The sequence below is a fragment of the Oncorhynchus masou genome, chromosome 30 (genome assembly GCF_036934945.1).
Source record: "Oncorhynchus masou masou isolate Uvic2021 chromosome 30, UVic_Omas_1.1, whole genome shotgun sequence".
Classification (NCBI taxonomy): domain Eukaryota; kingdom Metazoa; phylum Chordata; class Actinopteri; order Salmoniformes; family Salmonidae; genus Oncorhynchus; species Oncorhynchus masou.
Window position 1 is genome coordinate 907,501 of NC_088241.1, and position 25,000 is coordinate 932,500.

The following is a 25,000-nucleotide window of genomic DNA, read 5'->3' on the forward strand; positions in this document are numbered from 1 at the left end:
GAGAGAGAGGGAGTCATGGTAGAGAGAGAGAGTCTTGTGGTAGAGAGAGAGAGTGTTGTAGTAGAGAGAGAGAGTCTTGTGGTAGAGAGAGAGGGAGTCATGGTAGAGAGAGAGAGTCTTGTAGTAGAGAGAGAGAGTGTTGTAGTAGAGAGAGAGAGTCTTGTGGTAGAGAGAGAGGGAGTCATGGTATGCAGCGGGGCAGTGCAGAGCTGCCTCCCGGTGTTCGGCCCAGGGGAGGGTGTAGTGCAGGAATTGATCCAGTGATAAAAGCTGTTTTCCCTCTGAGAGGCCGGCTTCCTGTCTAATGGCAGTTAGACCAGGAGAAATAGACCAGGAAGAGACAGCACTTAGACATCATACAAATCTATATGAATAAATATGGCTTTATGTACCACACGCACATGCAGCCTCACGCAGCAGAATGGGCCTAAGCACTCTGTGGTTTAGAAAAGCCTGAGAGATGGAGAGAGAGACATCGAGGGGGAGGGGGACAGACACGTCGAGGGGGAGGGAGAGAGACACATCGAAGTGGAGGGAGAGAGACACATCGAGGGGGAGGGGGAGAGACACGTCGAGGGGGAGGGAGAGAGACACATCGAAGTGGAGGGAGAGAGACACATCGAGGGGGAGAGACACGTCGAGGGGGAGGGAGAGAGAGACATCGAGGGGGAGAGACACGTCGAGGGGGAGGGAGAGAGACACATCGAGGGGGAGGGAGAGAGACACATCGAGGTGGAGGGAGAGAGACACATCGAGGGGGAGGGGGAGAGACACGTCGAGGGGGTCGATCATTGCTGTGGCTTCCTGTCAGTAGATGAACTGATGAGAGAAACAAGAGGAAGGTTAAGATAGGTTAGAGGGATGAGAGGAGGAGTAGTGAGTAGTAGAATATCTCCCTCTCAGATCATTAAACGTGTTCAAGGGATGCATGTGACCTGGTTGAGCCCCCAGACCATTTCCGTGCACCTCAGATAGCATCTGCAAATCTGTATACGCGACCAATAAACTTTGATTTGAGACACACACGTCCCTGTAGTCTTGATTCTGTCGAACGTATTAGTATTCACAGACACCCCTTGGTCTATGTGAGCATATACTCTGTGATAGGTTACTTCAGTCTCGGGATCTAAGGGTGAATGCTCTGTGTATATTGTGTGGTCAGGACAATGACCTTGTCCAGAAAGAGAACAGGCACTCGTGTTGATCTGTAAGGAGTAGATATGTGTTTAAACTGATGGTAGTAGCTCCACCTTTCAACACATTGCTGACATCTTTGGTTGTTTCTGGCCAGGAGGCTGGATTGACTCTAAAGTTACCGTCCTCTATGTCACTGACAGTTGTGTTAATCTCTCTCCCTCTCTCTCTCTCTCTCTCTTTTTCTCTTTCTCTTTCTCGATCTCTCTATTTCTATCACTCTCTCTCTCCCTCTCTCTCTTCCTCTCCCTCTCTCTCTGTCTTTTTCTCTTTCTCTCTCTCTCTTTCTATCTCTCTCTCCCTCTCTATATCTTTATCTCTCACTCTATATCTTTCTCTCTCTCTCTCTCTCTCTCTCTCTCTCTCTCTCTCTCTCTCTCTCTCTCTCTCTCTCTCTCAGGGAGGAGAACATTGTTATTACCAGGGGGTAGTGCGGGACATCCCTGAATCCTTCGTGGCCCTCTCCACCTGCCACGGCCTGCAGTGAGTATTCTGTGTGTGTGCTTTTTCTTCGGATCAGTATTTCCTTCCCTCTGAGTCTCAGGCCTAAGTAGCAATTATCCTATTTAGGCATTATGCCAGTATAATTATTGCAGACTAGCTGATCTCTCTCTCTCTCTGTTGTGTGTGTGTGTCTGTTGTCCAGTCATGACACGCAAAGGCCGCCACTCAGAGCCAGTTTCCTTTATGATGTGTTGGTCCCACCTGGACCTGATCCCAAGGCTCTTACAGTGAGCTGAATTGAACACCAGGGAGCACCATTTGGGTAGCTTGATGCTACCAATCACCTCAACATACACATACAGTCATACTTTATTTATGTTTCTGTTCACACATAAACACCTCTCTCTTCCTCTTCCCCTCTCTCTCTCTCTCTCTCTCTCTCTCCCCATCTGCTCTCTCCATCCTCTCTCTCTCTCTGTGTCTCTCTCTATGTCTCTGTGTCTCTGTCTTTCTCTCTCCATCCTCTTTCTCTCTCCATCCTCTTTCTCTCTCCATCCTCTCCCTCTCTCTCTCTCTCCATTCTCTCTCTCCTCCCTGCAGCATTGTCCTGTGGGACGTCTCTGTTTCTCAGGCTGGTATTTTTAGTTGTTCTCTAAAGCAGTGCTTTCTCTGAGAGAGAGATGGGTCAGCTGGAGAAAGCCCTGCAGGGAGGTGTGTGTGTTGTATGTATGTTTATGTGTGTGACTGTATTGGGATATATGTGACAGTATCGGGTGTCTCGAATGCAGAGGAAACACACACACAGAGGAAACACACACCACTGTGTGTGTGTGTGTGTGTGTGTGTGTGTGTGTGTGTGTGTGTGTGTGTGTGTGTGTGTGTGTGTGTGTGTGTGTGTGTGTGTGTGTGTGTGTGTGTGTGTGTGTGTGAGAGTGTGAGAGTGTGAGAGAGAGAGAGAGACTTATGCTGAGTCAGGTCTCTACCATAATGTACATCCTGCCTTGACTTCACACACACACCCTGTTGTGCTGCAATATAATATTAACAGCCAAAGTAGGATTGGGACTCAATTGAATGTACTTGTCCCAGTGTACATTAGGGTGAGGTTTTTTCCATGGAAGTATTTGGAGCGAGAATAAAGATTACTTTTGAGTAATAAGACATGTATAAAAGCAACAGATACCATTAATAACAAGGGCTCGAAATTCCACTTTTCAAGATTGCTTCGATCACGTTGACTGGGATATGTTCCGAATAGCCTCAGACAACAACATTGATGTATACGCTTACTCGGTGAGCGAGTTTATTAGCAAGTGCATCGGTGATGTTGTACCCACTGTGACTATTAAAACCTTCAATAACCAGAAACCGTGGCTTGATGGCAGCATTCACACAAAACTGAAAGCAAGAACCACTACTTTTAATCATGACATGGCAACCGGAAAAATGACAGAATACAAACTATTACAGGCTATTCCCTCCGCAAGGCAATCAAACAAGCTAAGCGTCAGTAGAGAGACAAAGTAGAGTCGCAACTCAACGGCTCAAACACGAGAAGTATGTGGCAGGGTCTACAGTCAATCATGGATTACAAAAATAAAAGCAGCCCTGTCACAGACACCAACGTCTTGCTCCCAGACAAATTAAATTACTTCTTTGCTTGCTTTGAGGACAATGCAGTTCCACTGACACGGCCCGCTACCAAAACCTGTGGGCTGTCCTTCTCCATGGCCAACTTGAGTAAAACATTTAAACGTGTTAACCCTCACAAGGCTGCCGGACCAGACCCACTCCAATTTGCTTACCACCCCAATAGATCCACAGACGACGCAATCGCAATCACACTGCACACTGCCCTAACCCATCTGGACAAGAGGAATACCTATGTTTCTGCCTGTAGGAGGGGAGGAGCAAGATGGTATCGTGGTCCGATTTACCGAATGGAGGGCGGGGGAGGACCTTATATGCATTCTGGAAGGAAGTATAGCAATAGTCGAGGGTTTTAGCAGTGCGGGTTCAGCAATCAGTATGTTGATAGGATTTCAGGAGCCTTTTCCTCAAATTTGTTTTGTTAAAATCCACTGCTACAATAAATGCAGCCTCGGATATGTGGTTTCCAGTTTGTCCAGTGAACTTCTTTGAGGGCCGTTGTGGTATCCACTTGGGGGGGATATAGACCACTGTAGCTATTATTGATGAAAATTCTCTCGGGAGATAGTACTGTCACGTCTAATCAAGGTGGGTGGAATCAGGCGCAGAGAGCAGATAGCGATATGACAGTTTATTCTCCGGTGAACAAGAAACACAGTCAACCCAATACACACAGGGTGAACAATCCAACACAGGATAAAGACAGACCGGAGAATATAAACACAAGATACACCGACTGACATGAATAACAAATAAACAATCCCGCACAAAACAAGGGCGGGACAACCTACTACATATACAGACACTAATTAACTAAACAACACACAGGTGAAACCAATCAGACAAAACCAACAGATACACGAAAAGGGATCGGTAGTGGCTAGTAGGACGGTGACGACGACCGCCGAGCACCGCCTGAACAGGCAGGAGAGCCAACCTCGGCGGAAGTCATGACAAGTACGGTCGGCATTTAATTGTGAGATATTCTAGGTCGGGTGAACAGAAGGACTTGAGTTCCTGTATGTTATCACAGTTACACCATAAGTCGTTAATCATAAAACATATACCTCCACCGTTCTGCTTCCTGGAGAGATGTTTGTTCCTGTCGGCGCGATGTACTGAGAACCCAACTGGCTTTACAGAGTCAGACAGTATATTTCGCTATGTTTCCGTGAAGCAGAGTATGTTACAATCCCTGATGTCCCTCTGAAAAGCAACTCTCGCCTTGAGCTCATCAATTTTATTGTCCAGAGATTGGACATTAGCGAGTAAAATACTTAGGAGCGGTGGGTGGTGTGCACGCTTCCTGAGTCACACCAGAAGACTGTCTCGAGTACCTCTGCTCTAACATGAGAGGATATTTTTTAAGTACTGGACAGCTTTGTGACATCAAATAGACTTTGGTGGTCAAGATGTGTTGGTATCTGTACTGATGGAGCAAAAGCCTTAACGGTGAGATATAGTGGAGTGGTAACGCGCGTGCAAGCAGTTGCTCCTGACGCCACTTGGGTTCACTGCAGCATCCACCAAGAGGCTCTTGCTGCCAAGGGAATGCCTGACAGCTTGAAAGACGTTTTGGAAACTACAGTGAAAATTGTTAACTTCGTTAAAGCAAGGCTCCTGAACTCTTGTGTATTTTCTGCACTGTGCAATGATATGGGCAGCGACCATGTAAAGCTTTTACAACATACAGAAGTGCGCTGGTTATCAAGGGGCAAAGTATTGACACGTTTTTTTAAAATTGAGAGCCGAGCTTAAAGTTTTCCTTACTGACCATAATTTTCACTTATCCGACCGCTTGCATGATGACGAGTTTTTCACACGACTGGCCTGTCTGGGTGATGCTTTTTCTCTCGCCCGAATGATCTGAATCTAGGATTACAGGGACTCACTGCAACTATATTCAATGTGCAGGACAAAATAGAGGCTATGATTAAGAATTTGGAGCTCTTCTCTGTCTGCATTAACAAGGACAACACACAGGTCTTTCCATCATTGTATGATTTTTTTGTGTGCAAATGAACTCAAGCTTACGGACAATGTCAAATGTGATATAGCGAAGCACCTGATTGAGTTGGGTGCGCAACTACGCAGGTACTTTCCTGAAACGGACGACACAAACAACTGGATTCTTTAACCCTTTCATACCCTGCCTCCAGTACAGTTACCGATATCTGAACAAGAGAGCCTCATCGAAATTGCAACAAGCGGTTCTGTGAAAATTGAATTTAATCAGAAGCCACTGCCAGATTTTTGGACTGGGCTGCGCTCAGAGTTTCTTGCCATGGCAAATTGCGCTGTTAAGACACTGATGCCCTTTGCAATCACGTACCTATGTAAGAGTGTATTCTCGGCGCTCACTAGCATGAAAACTAAATGCAGGCACAGACGATGTGTGGAAAATGATTTAAGACTGATACTCTCTCTAATACAACCCAACATTGCAGAGTTATGTGCATCCTTTCAAGTACACCCTTCTCATTAACTTGTGGTGAGTTATTCACAATGTTTGATGAACAAATAAGGTTTTATTTGTTGGATGGCTAAATAAAGACCAAAATGATTATTATTATATTATTATTCGTGCCCTGGTCCTATAAGAGTTCTTTGTCACTTCCCAAGAGCCGGGTTGTGACAAAAACGCACACTCATTCTTATGTTTAATAAATGTATTGTATAGTGTGTGTATGGCAGGCTTACAATGATGGCAAAAAAACAAGATTTGAGAGTGTGCTGACCCTGGTGCAAGAGGGGGTATGTAGCTGGAGGTTCAATGTTTGAAGGGGTATGGGACTATAAAACGTTTAGGAACCACTGTTCTAACCATCCACCATGAGAGTCAGAGAAGACTGTTCTTCTTGTAGTACTTTATGGTGAAACAAAATGAAAAAACATATTGTGACAGTGTGACCACTGTGTTACTGTTTACAGTAATCCACAATCCAAAAGTAAACAAGTAAATTGAACCCAGTCTGGCACAAAGAGAAGATTCATATGGGAGACACGCCTACAGTATAGACAATCTATATACACACATGCCATTTACCACATAGAAGCTAAATATTTATACATGTCCCGCCCTGACCTTAGAGATCCTTATTATTCTCTATGTTTGGTTAGGTCAGGGTGTGACTCGAGTGGGAAAGTCTATGTTTTCTATTTCTTTATTTTTGGCCGAGTGTGGTTCCCAATCAGAGGAAGCTGTCTATCATTGTCTCTGATTGGGATCATATATAAGTTGTCATTTTCCTTTTGGGTTTTGTGGGATCTTGTTTTCTGTTTAGTATCTGAGCCTGACAGAACTGTGCGCTTTCGTTTTTGTCTTTGTTATTTTGTTTGGTGTCATCAATAAAAATACGATGTACGCCTACCATGCTGCGCCTTGGTCTCCTTCTACAAACGAGAGCCGTTACAGTACAATTTAATTATAGGTAGACCTTTTTCTTTTATTCCAGGCTTTATCTAAATATTCCGCAAACGGAAATGCACAATGGACAAAGAACTATTTCACTTTCTCCTCATCACTCAGCCACATAATTCCAGTGAATATCTGATGAGCAAGCATATATCGTGGTAGAAAGGGCAATAGAGGATAAAATGAGTTTCATTATTTTTTTCTTCGTGGTCACAATAGTTATATCTTTTCTTTTCCATTTCATCACAATACCAAGCTGTTTCAATACGCAGAGGCAATATCCCTGACCTTTCCTGTGCACATAGCGATCTCTTGCTTTTAGGGAGGTTATACATAATATATCTCTCACACACAAATTCACCCTTAATCAAACAAAAGGTTCTCAATTTGGGTTTATGATTAATCTTGAATTGTTAGTTAGTAGTGTTGGTTACTAGTGTTAGTTAGTAGTGTTAGTTACTAGTAGTAGTGTTGATTAGTAATGTTAGTAGTGTTGGTTATTAGTGTTGGTTACTAGTGTTAGTAGTGTTGGTTATTAGTGTTAGTAGTGTTGGCTACTAGTGTTAGTAGTGTTGGTTAGTAATGTTGGTTAGTAGTGTTGGTTAGAAGTGTTGGTTACTAGTGTTAGTAGTGTTGGTTAGTAGAGTTAGTTACTAGTGGTAGTATTGGTTTGTAGTGTTGGTTCGTAGTGTTGGTTAGAAGTGTTGGTTACTAGTGTTTGTAGTGTTGGTTAGAAGTGTTGCTTACTAGTAATTGTAGTGTTGGTTAGTAGTGTTGGTTAGAAGTGTTGGTTACTAGTGTTTAGTGTTGGTTAGAAGTGTTGGTTACTAGTGTTTGTAGTGTTGGTTAGTAGTGTTAGTAGTGTTGGTTAGTAGAGTTAGTTACTAGTGGTAGTGTTGGTTTGTAGTGTTGGTTAGAAGTGTTGGTTACTAGTGTTTGTAGTGTTGGTTAGAAGTGTTGGTTACTAGTGTTTGTAGTGTTGGTTACTAGTGTTTGTAGTGTTGGTTAGTAGTGTTGGTTAGTAGTGTTAGTTAGTAGTGTTAGTTACTAGTGGTAGTGTTGGTTTGTAGTGTTGGTTAGTAGTGTTGGTTAGAAGTGTTGGTTACTAGTGTTTGTAGTGTTGGTTAGAAGTGTTGGTTACTAGTGTTTAGTGTTGGTTAGAAGTGTTGGTTACTAGTGTTTGTAGTGTTGGTTAGTAGTGTTGGTTAGAAGTGTTGGTTACTAGTGTTTAGTGTTGGTTAGAAGTGTTGGTTACTAGTGTTTGTAGTGTTGGTTAGTAGTGTTAGTTACTAGTGGTAGTGTTGGTTTGTAGTGTTGGTTACTAGTGTTAGTAGTGTTGGTTACTAGTGTTGACTAGTAGTGTTAGTAGTGTTGGTTAGTAGTGTTAGTAATGTTAGTTATTAGTGTTGGTTAGTAGTGTTGGTTACTAGTGTTGGTTACTAGTGTTGGTTACTTGTGTTGGTTATGGAGAGGAGGCTCATTTCTACAACAGACCTGCAGTGTACCAGTATAAACATGTACCAGTATAAACCATCCATAGACGTGTACCACTATAAACACGTACCAGTATAAACCATCCATAGACATGTACCAGTATAAACACATACCAGTATAAACCATCCATAGACATGTACCAGTATAAACATTGTACCAGTATAAACCATCCATAGACATGTACCAGTATAAACATTGTACCAGTATAAACTATCCATAGACATGTACCAGTATAAACATCTACCAGTATAAACCATCCATAGACATGTACCAGTATAAACCACCCATAGACATGTACCAGTATAAACCTGTACCAGTATAAACTATCCATAGACATGTACCAGTATAAACTATCCATATACATGTACCATTATAAACCATCCACCGATATGTACCAGTATAAACATGTACCAGTATAAACTATCAATATACATGTACCAGTATAAACATCTACCAGTATAAACCATCCATAGACATGTACCAGTATAAACCATCCATAAACATGTACCAGTATAAACCATCCATGTACATGTACCAGTATAAACCATCCATAGACATGTACCAGTATAAACCATCCATAGACATGTACCACTATAAACCATCCATAGACATGTACCATTATAAACCATCCATAGACATGTACCATTATAAACCATCCATAGACATGTACCACTATAAACCATCCATAGACATCTACCAGTATAAACCATCCATGTACATGTACCAGTATAAACCATCCATAGACATGTACCAGTATAAACCATCCATAAACATGTACCAGTATAAACCATCCATGTACATGTACCAGTATAAACCATCCATATATATGTACCATTATAAACCATCCATAGACATGTACCAGTATAAACCATCCATAGACATGTACCACTATAAACCATCCATAGACATGTACCATTATAAACCATCCATAGACATGTACCATTATAAACCATCCATAGACACCTATCCCTCTTAGTGCCGTTACAGACACACACAGTCCTCATCTGTTACTGTCGAGAGGATAGAGAGTGCTGGCATCCATCTTGTTTACGTCTGCAATGGCTGGCGGTCATATTGATCTCTCTTTTTCTCTCTCTCTGTCAGTGGGATGTTCTTTGATGGGAATCACACCTACATGATCGAACCTGGAGGAAAGGCCCGCGTCAGCGTGAGTACCTCGGCTAAGCCTGGCCTTGGCCATCCATTCACACATGCGCACACACGCATGTACGCACTCACACACACTGTGTAATGGTAGTCGTCTGGACTGAATGGGACTAGAAGTTCTTGCAGACCGGACCGTGAATGCAGATCACAAAGCAGACTACCCTTACGTTACACATCCCATAATTAACATTGACTTGAGAGATTATCCACTAGGACAGAGCAGAGTTGACCAGCCAGTTAGTTAATGAGGAATAGAGAGTGATATAATTAAGCAATAAGGCACAAGTGGGTGTGGTATATGGCCAATATTCCATGGCTAAGGAATGTTCTTAGGCACGACGCATCGAGGAGTACAGCCTGGATACATCCCTTAACCGTGGTATATTGACCATATTGACCATATACCACAAACCCCTGAGGTGCCTTATTGCTATTATAAACTGGTTGTCAATGTAATTACATGGGGCGGCAGGGTAGCCTAGTGGTTAGAGCGTTGGACTAGTGACCGGAAGGTTGCAAGTTCAAATCCCCGAGCTGACGAGGTACAAATCTGTCGTTCTGCCCCTGAACAGGCAGTTAACCCACTGTTCCTAGGCCGTCATTGAAAATAAGAATTTGTTCTTAACTGACTTGCCTGTTAAATAAAGGTACAATTTTAAAAAACATCAGTAAAAATAAATGTTTTGTCATACCCGTGGTATGCGGTCTGATATACAACGGCTGTCAGCCAATCAGCATTCAGGACTTGAACCACCCAGTTTATAATACAGTATATGTTTGTATTTATGAGGGAGAGCTGATGGTTTAAAGCAGCATCTGTCGCCCTGAGAGAAAAGACCAAGCTCTGATTCTGTGTTGATGTGAGAAACACTTTATCTTCTGCATCTGTGTTTAATCAAATCAAATCAAATCCAATTTATTTATATAGCCCTTCGTACATCAGCTGATATCTCAAAGTGCTGTACAGAAACCCAGCCTAAAACCCCAAACAGCAAGCAATGCAGGTGTAGAAGCACGGTGGTTAGGAAAAACTCCCTAGAAAGGCCAAAACCTAGGAAGAAACCTCGAGAGGAACCAGGCTATGTGGGGTGGCCAGTCCTCTTCTGGCTGTGCCGGGTAGAGATTATAACAGAACATGGTCAAGATGTTCAAATGTTCATAAATGACCAGCATGGTCGAATAATAATAAGGCAGAACAGTTGAAATTGGAGCAGTAGCACGGCCAGGTGGACTGGGGACAGCAAGTAGTCATCATGTCAGGTAGTCCTGGGGCATGGTCCTAGGGCTCAGGTCCTCCGAGAGAGAGAAAGAGAGAGAGAAGGAGAGAATTAGAGAACGCACACTTAGATTCACACAGGACACCGAATTGAACAGGAGAAGTACTCCAGATATAACTAAATAGGGTGGAGGTAATCAGGAAGGGAAGGCGCCGACAGAGATGGCCGCCTCGCTTCGCGTTCCTAGGAAATGATGCATTTTTTTTTTACGTGTTATTTCTTACATTAGTACCCCAGGTCATCTTAGGTTTCATTACATACAGTCGAGAAGAACTACTGAATATAAGAGCAGCGTCAACTCACCATCAGTACGACCAAGAATATGACTTTCGCGAAGCGGATCCTGTGTTCTGCCTTTCACCCAGGACAACGGAATGGGTCCCAGCCGGCGACCCAAAAAAACGACTCCGTAAAAGAGGGAAACGAGGCGGTCTTCTGGTCAGACTCCGGAGACGGGCACATCGTGCACCACTCCCTAGCATTCTTCTCGCCAATGTCCAGTCTCTTGACAACAATGTTGATGAAAGGGTAGCATTCCAGAGGGACATCAGAGACTGTAACATTCTTTGCTTCACGGAAACATGGCTCACTGGAGAGATGCTATCGGAGTCGGTGCAGCCAGCGGGTTTCTCCACGCATCGTGCCGACAGAAACAAACATCTTTCTGGAAAGAAGAGGGGCGGGGCGTATGCCTTATGGCTAACGAGACGTGGTGTGATCACAGAAACATACAGAAACTCAAATCCTTCTGTTCACCTGATTTAGAATTCCTCACAATCAAATGTCGACCGCATTATCTACCAAGAGAATTCTTTTCGATTATAATCACAGGCGTATATATTCCCCCCCAAGCAGACACATCGATGGCTCTGAACAAACTTTATTTGACTCTTTGCAAACTGGAATCCATACATCGTGAGGTTCATTGTAGCTGGGGATTTTAACAAGGCTAATCTGAAAACAAGACTCCCTAAATTGTATCAGCATATCGATTGCGCAACCAGGGCTGACAAAACCTTGAATCATTGTTATTCTAACTTCCGCAACGCATATAAGGCCCTGCCCCGCCCTCCTTTCGGAAAAGCTGACCACGACTCCATTTTGCTGATCCCTGCCTACAGACAGAAACTAAAACAAGAAGCTCCCACGCTGAGGTCTGTCCAACGCTGGTCCGACCAAGCTGATTCCACACTCCAAGACTGCTTCCATCACGTGGACTGGGATATGTTTCGTATTGCGTCAGACAACAACATTGACGAAAACGCTGATTCGGTATGCGACTTCATTAGAACGTGCGTTGAAGATGTCATTCCCATAGCAACGATTAAAACATTCCCAAACCAGAAACCGTGGATTGATGGCAGCATTTGCGTGAAACTGAAAGCGCGAACCACTGCTTTTAATCAGGGAAAGGTGACTGGAAACATGACCGAATACAAACAGTGCAGCTATTCCCTCTGCAAGGCTATCAAACAAGCTAAGCGTCAGTATAGAGACAAAGTAGAATCTCAATTCAGCTCAGACACAAGAGGTATGTGGAAGGGTCTACAGTCAATCACGAACTACAAAAAGGCAGACTAAATAACTTTTTTGTCCGCTTTGAGGACAATACAGTGCCACTGACACGGCCTGCAACGAAAACATGCGAACTCTCCTTCACTGCAGCCGAGGTGAGTAAAACATTTAAACGTGTTAACCCTCGCAAGGCTGCAGGCCCAGACGGCATCCCCAGCCGCGCCCTCAGAGCATGCGCAGACCAGCTGGCTGGTGTGTTTACGGACATATTCAATCAATCCCTATACTAGTCTGCTGTTCCCACATGCTTCAAGAGGGCCACCATTGTTCCTGTTCCCAAGAAACCTAAGGTAACTGAGCTAAACGACTACCGCCCCGTAGCACTCACTTTCGTCATCATGAAGTACTTTGAGAAACTAGTCAAGGACCATATCACCTCCACCCTACCTGACACGCTAGACCCACTCCAATTTGCTTACCGCCCAAATAGGTCCACAGACGATGGAATCTCAACCACACTGCACACTACCCTAACCCATCTGGACAAGAGGAATACCTATGTGAGAATGCTGTTCATCGACTACAGCTCGGCATTTAACACCATAGTACCCTCCAAGCTCGTCATCAAGCTCGAAACCCTGGGTCTCGACCCCGCCCTGTGCAACTGGGTACTGGACTTCCTGACGGGCCGCCCCCAGGTGGTGAGGGTAGGCAACAACATCTCCACCCCGCTGATCCTCAACACTGGGGCCCCACAAGGGTGCGTTTTGAGCCCTCTCCTGTACTCCCTGTTCACCCACGACAACTCAATCATCAAGTTTGCGGACGACACAACAGTGGTAGGCTTGATTACCAACAACGACGAGACGGCCTACAGGGAGGAGGTGAGGGCCCTCGGAGTGTGGTGTCAGGAAAATAACCTCACACTCAACGTCAACAAAACTAAGGAGATGATTGTGGACTTCAGGAAACAGCAGAGGGAACACCCCCCTATCCACGTAGATGGAACAGTAGTGGAGAGGGTAGTAAGTTTTAAGTTCCTCGGCATACACATCACAGACAAACTGAATTTGTCCACCCACACAGACAGCATCGTGAAGAAGGCACAGCAGCGCCTTTTCAACCTCAGGAGGCTGAAGAAATTCGGCTTGTCACCAAAAGCACTCACAAACTTCTACAGATGCACAATCGAGAGCATCCTGGCGGGCTGTATCACCGCCTGGTACGGCAACTGCTCCGCCCACAACCGTAAGGCTCTCCAGAGGGTAGTGAGGTCTGCACAACGCATCACCGGGGGCAAACTACCTGCCCTCCAGGACACCTACACCACCCGATGTTACAGGAAGGCCATAAAGATCATCAAGGACAACAACCACCCGAGCCACTGCCTGTTCACCCCGCTATCATCCAGAAGGCGAGGTCAGTACAGGTGCATCAAAGCAGGGACTGAGAGACTGAAAAACAGCTTCTATCTCAAGGCCATCAGACTGTTAAACAGCAACCACTAACATTGAGTGGCTGCTGCCAACACACTGACTCAACTCCAGCCACTTTAATAATGGGAATTGATGGGAAATGATGTAAAATATATCACCAGCCACTTTAAACAATGCTACCGAATATAATGTTTACATACCCTACATTATTCATCTCATATGTATACGTATATACTGTACTCTATATCATCCACTGCATCTTTATGTAATACATGTATCACTAGCCACTTTAACTATGCCACTTTGTTTACATACTTATCTCATATGTATATACTGTACTCGATACCATCTACTGTATCTTGCCTATGCTGCTCTGTACCATCACTCATTCATATATCTTTATGTACATATTCTTTATCCCCTTACACTTGTGTATAAGACAGTAGTTTTGGAATTGTTAGTTAGATTACTTGTTGGTTATTACTGCATTGTCGGAATGAGAAGCACAAGCAGGAGAGGGGAGAGGGAGAGGGGAGAGAGAGAGGGGAGAGAGAGAGGGGAGAGGGGGAGAGGGGGAGAGGAGAGAGAGAGAGAGAGTAAAATGACAGGAAGGACGTTAAATGAGTCAGGGAGAAGGAGGGAAGAATAGAGAAAAAGGGAGAGAGGAATGGACAGAGACAGTGGGAGTGAGGGAGAGAGGAATGGACAGAGACAGTGGGAGTGAGGGAGAGAGGAATGGACATGAGACAGTGGGAGTGAGAGAGAGAGGATTGGACAGAGACAGTGGGAGTGAGGGAGAGAGGATTGGACAGAGACAGTGGGAGTGGAAGAGAGGATTGGACAGAGACAGTGGGAGAGAGGATTGGACAGAGACAGTGGGAGTGGGAGAGAGGAATGGACAGAGACAGTGTGAGTGGGAGAGAGGATTGGACAGAGACAGTCGGAGTGGGAGAGAGGATTGGACAGAGACAGTGGGAGTGGAAGAGAGGATTGGACAGAGACAGTGGGAGAGAGGATTGGACAGAGACAGTGGGAGTGGGAGAGAGGAATGGACAGAGACAGTGGGAGTGGGAGAGAGGATTGGACAGAGACAGTCGGAGTGGGAGGATTGGACAGAGACAGTGGGAGAGAGGAATAGACAGAGACAGTGGGAGTGAGGGAGAGGAATAGACAGACAGTGGGAGTGAGGGAGAGAGGAATAGACAGAGACAGTGGGAGTGGGAGAGAGGAATAGACAGAGACAGTGGGAGTGGGAGTGAGGGAGAGGAATAGACAGAGACAGTGGGAGTGAGGGAGAGAGGAATAGACAGAGACAGTGGGAGTGGGAGAGAGGAATGGACAGAGACAGTGGGAGTGAGGGAGAGAGGAATAGACCGAGACAGTGGGAGTGAGAGAGAATGAGGGGGTGAGAGAGAGAAACAGAAATGAACAACACTGAGACCCTGTGGCTTTTTGGCATCTGTTTTAGCAGCCTCCTTCATCATTCCCTCCCTATCTCCCTCTCCTCCTCCCCTCCCTCTGTCATTCCTCTGTAGTCTTCCTGGAGGGACGGAATTATTGAAGCAAGGAGTGAGTGGGAAAATTGCACGCCAAGATCTCTTAACTCAGAAAATCTCTGCAGCGCTCTGCTGGACACACACACGCAGTGTGGCATCTATAAGTTGTTCGCTAGTTAGCCGTTAGCATCCTGGCTCCAGGAAAAGGCCATGCTGTGCTACTGTCAAGCCCAGTGTCGGCTGTTAGTTTCTGGGCTTAAAGCCACTGATACGCCTACCTTCTTGGGGCTACTCTCTCTCTCTCTCTGACAGTCTGCTTGGTGTGCAGTTCATTCTAAGAGGCTTGTCACACAGACACACAGATGCCTGCTGGTAGTGCCTGCAAGTAGTGGCCTCCTTGCCCTGCATGCCAAGTTTGATACTCACCCACAGACACACACACACACAGAGACACACACACACACAACTTTACTTGCATCCTCTCTGCAGTGTTCTGTTTGTACACCCCATTGGTTTTAAAGTTTATTTTTTTGCGTTTTCCTTCACCCTGCTTCAGTGTGTGTGTGTGGTGGCATAACTCCTGTCTGCCATATGGCTAATCCATCTGCCCTCCTTCGACCTGGACAAAACCAGAACCACCAAGCCAGGCAGCAGGAAGGCAGCCAAGAGGAACCAGGGAGCCAGGCAGTAGGAAGGCAGCCAAGAGGAACCAGAACCAGGGAGCCAGGCAGCAGGAAGGCAGCCAAGAGGAGCCAAAACCAGGGAGCCAAGAGTAACCAGAAGCAGGGAGCTAACCAGTAGGAAGGGAGCCAAGAGGGACCAGAACCAGGGAGCCAGGCAGCAGGAAGGCAGCCAAGAGGGACCAGAAGCAGGGAGCCAGCCAGTAGGAAGGGAGCCAAGAGGGACCAGAAATAGGGAGTCAGGCAGCAGAAAGGGAGCCAAGAGGGACCAGAACAAGGGAGCCAAGATGAACCAGAGAGCCAGGCAGCAGGAAGGGAGCCAAGACGAACCAGAACCAGGGAGCCAGGCAGCAGAAAGGGAGCCAAGAGGGACCAGAACCAGGGAGCCAAGAGGAACCAGAACCAGGGAGCCAAGAGGAACCAGAACCAGGGAGCCAGGCAGCAGGAAGGGAGCCAAGAGGCTGACTAACATGACTCTATGTGGGCAGGATGTTGGGACTGGGATTCTGGGATCGGTTCTCTGCAAGATGCTGCTGCTTTAGCAAAAATCTGTGTGTTTGCGTGTGTTTGTTTGTGTGTGTGTAGGAGGGAGTTTATGCTGAGTTGTCTTTATACAGAACACCATATGTCTGGCTCTCACGGTTGTGCCACCCCCTGCCCTGCCCCCACCTGCACCACCCTGCACTGCCTGTCTCAATAAAAGATGGATGTTATTATAGGGAATGTGAATTAAAGCTTCATGTTTGGACATTCCTCTCCTTTGCATAGAAATATGATTAACAGAATGTATAGAGCACAGAGCACATAGAAAGGTTGTGGTGATCAGCATCACAGAATGTAACATTCCAAAAACAGCCCTTCCTGGATGGTGGATTGGCTAGTTTACAAAGAACCAGTCGTCTCAATGGGGATTCACTCTCTGTACCCAGGACTTCCCAGACTACCCAGTCCCTCAGGCTGTGCTGGGGCCAGGGCTGGTTGGGGAGGTGTGGGGGATGGGGCTGGATGGAGATGTGGTGGTGAGGGTGTGAAGACGGGGGGGGGGTTCAGGACTAGGGGGATCCTTTGTGGCCTTTAGCCAAGCCCCTTCATGCACTCTAATGCAACACACACACACACACACAGGACGAATCCTTGGAACTCCTAAGCCTGAATGAAAGGGGTGCTGCCCCCCCCCCACTCTATATTAATTCATCCGAGATACGGTCTCCCCCAGCAACCCAGGCCACGCCCTGTTCTTTTGTCCAAGGACATCTGAGTCCATCTGTGTGAGACCCTAATCCTACTCACGACACACACCCCGTGGACTGCATGTGTGTGTGTGTGTGTATGTGTGTGTTTGTAGACAGTTGTCCCCCCAAACTGCTATCCTACCTTACCAAAAAGGGATTCATCAGGAAACAAAGACAATTGGACAAGAGAATCTCATTTGAGATGACTGTTTCTTAACAAAGTCCAAACATTAACCAGCATATTCATGTGTACAAAACATTATTCTACATAGCTCACATATTCTGAAATTAAACCGCATATTAATATATACACATGTATCATGAAACAGAATAATAAAGAACAGACATGATACAGATTAAACTGTCAGTTCTGTTCTGTATAGAAATCTACCATCACATTGACATGAACTGCAGCATTTAGGTTTGCGATCCACCACTAATCACATTGGCAACATGAAAGAGTGAGATTAAACAGAGATTGTCTGTGGTGGGATGATGAGAGATGGTGTCTGTCCTTAGGGGGTTTTGTGACACACATCAAAGACTGTATATGATGATAGAGTTAGCTCACTGCCTGGTTGTTTCTGCCTGCACTGATGTGGAGGAAGCTGTTCTCTATGGACAAAGGCTGAGTTGGTTTAGGCCTCCCTGCGTGAAAGTGCTCTCCAGAGGTCTGGAGCTTTATGGCAGACCTTCAGAGCATGGTTGCTGGTTCAAGCCCATTTAAATAGTACTGGTGTAGTTTGTTCATACTGTTATTACAGTGTTCTATTCAGGCCCAGTCCCTAAAGGAAACACCATGTTATCAGTGGCAGGAACTAACTCCCTCAGGTTGGAAGAAACCTACTCTCAACTCGTCATTGTCTTTGCTACCAGAATGTTAACTATAATCTTGTCTCTGCTCTTCATGCTGCTTCAGTCCTTACCAGAACAATATGTCTGTCTTGGTTCAGAGTGTAGCCAGGGCTACCAGAACAATATGTCTGTCTTGGTTCAGAGTGTAGCCAGGGTAACCAGAACAATATGTCTGTCTTGGTTCAGAAGAGTGTAGCCAGGGTTAGCAGAACAATATGTCTGTCTTGGTTCAGAGTGTAGCCAGGGTTACCAGAACAATATGTCTGTATTGGTTCAGAGTGTAGCCAGGGTTACCAGAACAATATGTCTGTCTTGGTTCAGAGTGTAGCCAGGGTTACCAGAACAATATGTCTGTCTTGGTTCAGAGTGTAGCCAGGGTTACCAGAACAATATGTCTGTCTTGGTTCAGAGTGTAGCCAGGGTTACCAGAACAATATGTCTGTCTTGGTTCAGAAGAGTGTAGTCAGGGTAACCAGAACAATATGTCTGTCTTGGTTCAGAAGAGTGTAGTCAGGGTAACCAGAACAATATGTCTGTCTTGGTTCAGAGTGTAGCCAGGGTTATCAGAACAATATGTCTGTCTTGGTTCAGAGTGTAGCCAGGGTTACCAGAACAATATGTCTGTCTTGGTTCAGAGTGTAGCCAGGGTTATCAGAACAATATGTCTGTCTTGGTTCAGAGTGTAGCCAGGGTTATCAGAACAATATGTCTGTCTTGGTTCAGAGTGTAGCCAGGGTTACCAGAACAATATGTCTGTCTTGGTTCAGAGTGTAGCCAGGGTTACCAGAACAATGTCTGTCTTGGTTCAGAAGAGTGTAGTCAGGGTTACCAGAACAATATGTCTGTCTTGGTTCAGTGTAGCCAGGGAACAGTTTTTAGTGGACCTTACAGTGTCAAATCCTTTGGTCTCCTCAGCCTTCGGTGACAGCTAGCCTCTCAGCGGGTTGCTAACGCTCGCGGTCCACTGTCTGTCGCGTCTGTCACTCCAAGATGTGACAGCGGACTTCCTGGGGTCAGCCAAGGCTCTGTGTGTGTGTGTGTCAGTCTCGAGGCGAGGCAGCATGCTGTCATCACCATCTCTGAATCAAACAATAATAACAAACTGACCTGGTGAGAAAAACTGAAAATTAAAAAGTGCTGTCAGGTTTTTCTAGGCCCTATATTTCCATATACTGTGTCACTATGTGTCGCTGACTGTGTAAATATGTCACTGACTGTGTAAATAGGATGGGCCAGCAACCAACACTGCTCCCTGGAATATGTACGAATCATAGCCTATTAGCCCGTAAAGGATTTTTAAAATAAATGCTTTAAAATGCACTTTCTATTCCCGAAGGCCACAAAATGTCTCATTTCCATCCGTCTTTCAATTAGCAACTCATTGGGCGAGTTACAGGGACCTATCCAGCCCTACTTATCAGTGCAGATCAAGGCGAGGATACTGTTGGTGAACAGAACTTACAGCCCATTAATCACTACTCTGACTGATCAATAAAGTGCCAAAGTGGAGCAATAATCAGCTGACACAGCACTAACCCTGAGGACCGGAAACAACCCATTACCCTGCTGCTTGTAATCCAATCTGACTGGCAGATAAACCCAGCTCCATCTCAACCAGCCCTCTAGTCTCTCAGCCTTTTGACTGAACAGGTTCACCCAGTTCAAATCACAATGACTCCAACTAATACATTCACTCAGAATCACTGCAAACAGGTGACTAATTTTAGTGTGGCCTTTCTCTGGCCCTGTTAATCATGTTAAGTAGTACTTAGTAATGGTAAATACATCTCCGGTGGTACCGTGACACCAGTATTAGTCATCGTCGGCCGTGGTGAGGAACACAGTTTAATTAGAAACAATGTTATTGAGAAAAGGGTCTGGTGAACAAAGACATTTCCCATAGAGATAAGAACAGTAGACTGTACATGCAGTACTGCAACAGAGAGCATGTCAGATACGTTTCCCATAGAGATAAGAACAGTAGACTGTACATGCAGTACTGCAACAGAGAGCATGTCAGATACGTTTCCCATAGAGATAAGAACAGTAGACTGTACATGCAGTACTGCAACAGAGAGCATGTCAGATACGTTTCCCATAGAGATAAGAACAGTAGACTGTACATGCAGTACTGCAACAGAGAGCATGTCAGATACGTTTCCCATAGAGATAAGAACAGTAGACTGTACATGCAGTACTGCAACAGAGAGAGCATGTCAGATACGTTTCCCATAGAGATAAGAACAGTAGACTGTACATGCAGTACTGCAACAGAGAGAGCATGTCAGATACGTTTCCCATAGAGATAAGAACAGTAGACTGTACATGCAGTACTGCAACAGAGAGCATGTCAGATACGTTATGGCTGATAAAGGCTATTTAAGATTAAGTCAACACACCAGTCAGAGGACAGTCTGGTCAGAACTAGTGTTTAGGGATAGAAGGCAACATAAATCACAGAATCCTTTCTCTAGATTATAGATTCATAAGAGGCCCAGTGCATTCAGTCAGTGTTCTACCATTTTAGAACCAGCACATCCAATGGAATGTGATGTTACAGTGTAGTGAACCCCCCCCCCTCCCCTTCATGTGAAATCAATGACAGTTTATTTAACTAGGCAAGTCAGTTAACGGCCTACCCCGGAAAATGCTGGGCCAATTGTGCGCCACCCTATGGGACTCCAAATCATGGCGATACAGCCTGGAATCAAACCAGGGTCTGTAGTGACACCTCTAGCACCTCTGCGCCACTCAGGAGCCCAGTAGTGGATGAATGAAGTGGAAACAAGAGTAGCTCTACGTTTGCTTACACAGCTCAGTGGAGACGTACAATTTGACAAAAAAAGACACGCGACAGATGGCAGTGTTCCAGAGCTAAAATAAGATGTTCATTTTGACGTTCCTTTGGTCTGAGTAGCAGACAGAGCCACAGAGGAGCAGTATGTGTTCTGGTTCAATCATATCTCCCAGGCACCTTAACAAAGGAGACTGGTCAACAACTACCTTCATGATATTGCACTTTGTGACATCTGCCGATGTAAAAAGGACTTTATACATTTGATTGATATGTGAATTAGATCATTTTGTGTGTACATATAACAAGTCATGGCCTTAGAGCCACTGCTGTACTGTTGATGGGTAAATAGGATGAGTCATTATTCCCATGTCATCTCACATGTTACAGCATATTATAATGTCTCCAACGCCCAAAAACAGCACGTGTAGAAAACTAGCAGAACAAAAGAAACCGTAACATATTACAGTATTAATACAAAAACAGAATAACTAAGCAATGTAATATGGCTGTTCTGAACAAGGCACAGCAGTAGTATTTCTTAACAGACCAATAATATAAACAGGCACAACAAAGACATCACAGCCAGTTAGTGTCACTCCCTTTTACCTCACTACATCAAGTTACCGCACGGTTAAAGTACAGTTTAGTTCATTTCTTAGCAGTTGAAATATTAGTGAACACAATATACACAATGTAGAAATGCTGAGGTTTCAAGCAGATTTACATTAAGAGATGTACAAATAGGTGCAATTAGAAAACAATATTTTTTATCAAAATGTAACGGTGAATTCAGACTTCATTATGGGGCATCTCTGGTGTCCTTTCACCAGATGTGGAGCCTGCATACTAAACTGTGTCTAACAGTGCAGTGCTTGGTTGAGTGACGCACAGTTGTATTTCTAGTGCAGACTGACCAGTCATATCCTTCACTGACAGTACACACCCTTTACAGGAGACAGGACAGCTAAATGGAACCAGGACTCCGTGTTCTTGCAGCAGCCCTCCCTCAGAGGCCTTGTGTTAGAACAGGGATGTCTATCTCTATGCCAGACATGCGTGAGCGAGTGGAGTAGCGGTGGCCTATGTAGCTGGGGGCGTAGCCCACCTGAGAGGGTGCATAACTCTGAGACGGGGCATAGCTGTAAGCCTGGTTCTGCCCCACCTCTGACCCATACCCATCCGGGGCTGACATCTGGGACATATAGACCTGCTGAGGCTGCTGGGCCAGTGGGGCTACGCTCTGAGGGTAGCCCTGGGAGGGAGCGTAGGGCTGGGCATCCATCACAGTGGGGACGTACCCCTGTGGAGGGAAGGTCTGAGGGGGTCCGTAGACAGGGGAGGGGGGGTACCCGTTGGCTGTGAGGGGCTGGGTGGAGAGGGAGTTAGGGAGTGTGGGGAGAGGCAGCCAGAAGGGAGAGGGTAGCTTCTTACACATGCAGTACCACATGAACATCAGCAGGGCGGCGAGCATGAGGCCGCTGGAACAGCCGATGGCCACGTAGACCGCGAACCCGTCTGAGAAGATGCGGTCGTACTTGATGTTCATCTCTTTGGTCCGGAAGAGGAACCACACGGAGGGCGCCAGGGCGATAGCACCGCCCAGGAACAGGAACATCCCGGCCACTAGGTGGCAGCCTGCGCTGTTGACCAGACAGCGGGTACTCTTGATGTCTGTCTCAGCCTTATCAGAGCAGCAGCAGGTCTTAGACATGCCTGCCATACACAGCACCAGGGCCAGGGAGCCAAACAGTAGCCCAGTCGGCAGGCAGAACTGGAGCAGTCTCAGGTCCAACTGGTCCACTTTAGAATACCACTGTGGGGAAAAGGAATAAATGAGAAGTGATTTATGCAAATCTCAAATGGCACCCTGTTTCCTGTATAGTGCACTACTTTAGAGCCCTATGTGGCAGCGCACCATATGGGGGGAATATGGGATGCTGTATGTACTTATGATTGTGCGATCATCAGACCCGTACCTCTGAGTCGTAGTAGTAGCAGCCAGAGTAGCCATCTTGTTTCACACACTTGGCCCACAGGCCATCATAGACACTGATGTTCTTGGCGTTTTTGTTGAAGGTGACAAGTCGTGTCACTCGCCACTGTGGGATCAGTGCCGCCACAGCGATGCCGCCCACGGAGATGAAGGCGATGATGAAGGAGAAGGCATTGGTGGCGTGGATGTCCCGGCACGACATAGCCGCAGACAGGAGGTGATGTCAACAGGACTTCCTGTTCTTTTGGATAAAGAGAGAAAGGGAAAACGAGGGAGATCAGTACTCAGTCAGATGAAATGGGCATCCAGATTTAGAGGCCTGTTTAGCTCTGATTATAAATATGTGACAGAGCATTTCCTATTCTGCATGGCAGGGAGACCTTGATGCTTGACAACAATCCACAGCATTACACTGTACTCTTAAACAGCATCAAAGTTTACACCACTGAGGGAGGTGATCCAGCTACAGGCAAACCCCTTATATGTTCCTATTCACTAACACAGTTAACCTAGAATCTGCATGTGACTGAAAACAATGCTCTCATTTCATTGGAACTCAGACACTTACAAACTAAGCCTATTAGACAAGCACTGTAGTACTACTCCACAACAGGGGCTGTCCAGAAAAACAATGGACAATAGACTGGACTACCCTTTACTACCGTTGACAATGGTTGTTGCGCCGTAATGCTTCTCAATGCAGTAAACTCAATTGTCTCAAAGTAGAACCCGTTATTTACCAATGTGTAACTGGCTCACTATGTTTACAGCGCTGGAATATAACGTTAACTTACTGTGTGGATGTTCCACGGAGCAGACTAGCATAACATGACAGACACGTAATAAGAATTCAGTAGTGAATGCGTGTAGTCAGTGCGCAGCTAGCTAATTAGCTATAATTAAATTAGCTAGTTAGCCTACTAACTTACTTTAGTTGTTCTCCCCGTATGCTTGTGAAGTTTTGGATATGTAATTTAGCTGTGATGTCTTCTACATGTAGCTGTTCAAATAATGTTGATACAAGCTAGCAATCATTAACCAGCTGACTAGCTAGTTAACGTTAGCTAGAAACCTGTTGCGCCCTGGATTGTCGAAAAGATGGGACTAGCTAGCTAAACGCTAGAGCTCACAGAAGCTCAACTGAGTCTATGAAAAAGAGTGGTCGAACTTCATACCTTTGATTTTTGAAACGTTAACGCGTTTATTAGGGAGAAATCGCAGCCATTCCAATTCGTTGTTGAGTTTTTCAGTTCCAAGGAGCTGCTTCCCGTCCGTAGCGCACTCGCTTCTTGCGCGTCCCCGTGTTCGGCAAGAGAATGTGACGTCACCCGCTCATTCATATTCACATTGTACTGGCCTTGGTCTGTGTGGTTGACTGATGATGACAGAGAGCGCACTTTATTCAGTTTATATGTATATACATGGTTGGATAATTAAAAAATATATATATATACAAAAAAAGAGAGAAAATAATGAATAATGACTCTTTCCCACCTTTCTTTCTAATGTCTTGCAGGGTGATGTCCAGATCCACATGATCTATAAATCAGCAGGACAAGAGGCAGCAGCTTACTTCCTTCCTATTGGTAAGGTATCTGCTGTAAGAGTTATGAGGGGTGGATTAAATTAACGAACTATTGGAAAATTGACAAATAAAATAAATATTGCAAAAACTATTAGTGCTGGCCACACAATCTGATTGGTTACCATGAGTTGCAGCTGAACCAATATCCAGTATCAGAGCCGTAGGCCTATAGAAACACATAAGCCTGAGTAAACATAATATAGAACTGCATAGCTTGGTTACTGTTAGATGTGGAGAACGTTATAGTGAATGTTATAACCCTATACGCTAACAAACAATAATACACTACCCCTCCTTTGTTTTTGTTTTTCCCCAGTTGACCTCCCAGAGCCTCCTTTCCCCAGCCCTCCATTTCCTGGGTCAAAGGTCATCCACATGAGGAAGAAGAGACAGGTGAGTGAGAACTGTAGAATATCCCAGGTTTTACTCCTACTATCCTTATGGTCACAGTTATGGATGAGTCATAATTTACTGTAACTGGGGAAGGAATGCTGAGAAAGGAGTCATCTTGAGTTCAGTCGTGTGTGTGGTTGAGAGAGTGTGTGGTGTGTGTGTGTGGTTGAGAGAGTGTGTGGTGTGTGTGGTGTGTGTGGTGTGGTTGAGAGAGTGTGTGGTGTGTGTGTGGTTGAGAGAGTGTGTGGTGTGTGTGTGGTTGAGAGAGTGTGTGGTGTGTGTGTGGTTGAGAGAGTGTGTGGTGTGTGTGTGGTTGAGAGAGTGTGTGGTGTGTGTGTGGTTGAGAGAGTGTGTGGTGTGTGTGTGGTTGAGAGAGT

The 25,000-nt window shown here is 45.4% G+C and overlaps 2 protein-coding genes across 6 annotated transcripts in view; one reads left to right on the plus strand and one right to left on the minus strand.

Moving 5' to 3' along the window:
• Positions 1-25,000, plus strand: part of LOC135521742 (disintegrin and metalloproteinase domain-containing protein 22-like) — a 147,835-nt gene that overhangs the window by 77,384 nt on the left and 45,451 nt on the right. For all 3 annotated transcript variants that reach the window (XR_010452603.1, XM_064947433.1, XM_064947434.1), the window contains exons 5-8: positions 1,595-1,677; positions 9,302-9,365; positions 24,162-24,231; positions 24,547-24,623. Coding sequence is in view for 2 of the 3 variants with exons in the window: in XM_064947433.1 (XP_064803505.1) it covers positions 1,595-1,677; positions 9,302-9,365; positions 24,162-24,231; positions 24,547-24,623 (294 nt within the window). In the remaining variant the exon portion in view is untranslated. The remainder of the gene's footprint in view (positions 1-1,594; positions 1,678-9,301; positions 9,366-24,161; positions 24,232-24,546; positions 24,624-25,000) is intronic.
• Positions 19,680-23,945, minus strand: LOC135521745 (claudin-12-like). Of its 3 annotated transcripts, none has more exons than XM_064947439.1 (3): positions 23,821-23,945; positions 22,629-22,881; positions 19,680-22,465 (listed from the first exon to the last, which is right to left on the minus strand). In XM_064947439.1, exons 2-3 carry the CDS (start codon positions 22,845-22,847, stop codon positions 21,659-21,661), a joined length of 1,026 nt encoding a protein of 341 aa, XP_064803511.1. In that variant the 5' UTR covers positions 22,848-22,881; positions 23,821-23,945; the 3' UTR covers positions 19,680-21,658. The 3 variants fall into 3 exon arrangements, with proteins under 3 accessions (XP_064803511.1, XP_064803508.1, XP_064803512.1); XM_064947436.1 differs by having other exon boundaries at positions 22,629-22,886; XM_064947440.1 differs by lacking the exon at positions 23,821-23,945 and adding an exon at positions 23,575-23,792 and having other exon boundaries at positions 22,629-22,886.

Coding starts and splice junctions, on each gene's coding strand:
- LOC135521745 (XM_064947439.1), bottom strand. CDS start 22,847: ATGTCGTGCCGGGACATCCACGCCACCAATGCCTTCTCCTTCATCATC. Junction 22,466..22,628: donor GCTACTACTACGACTCAGAG/GTACGGGTCTGA, acceptor TTTTCCCCACAG/TGGTATTCTAAAGTGGACCA.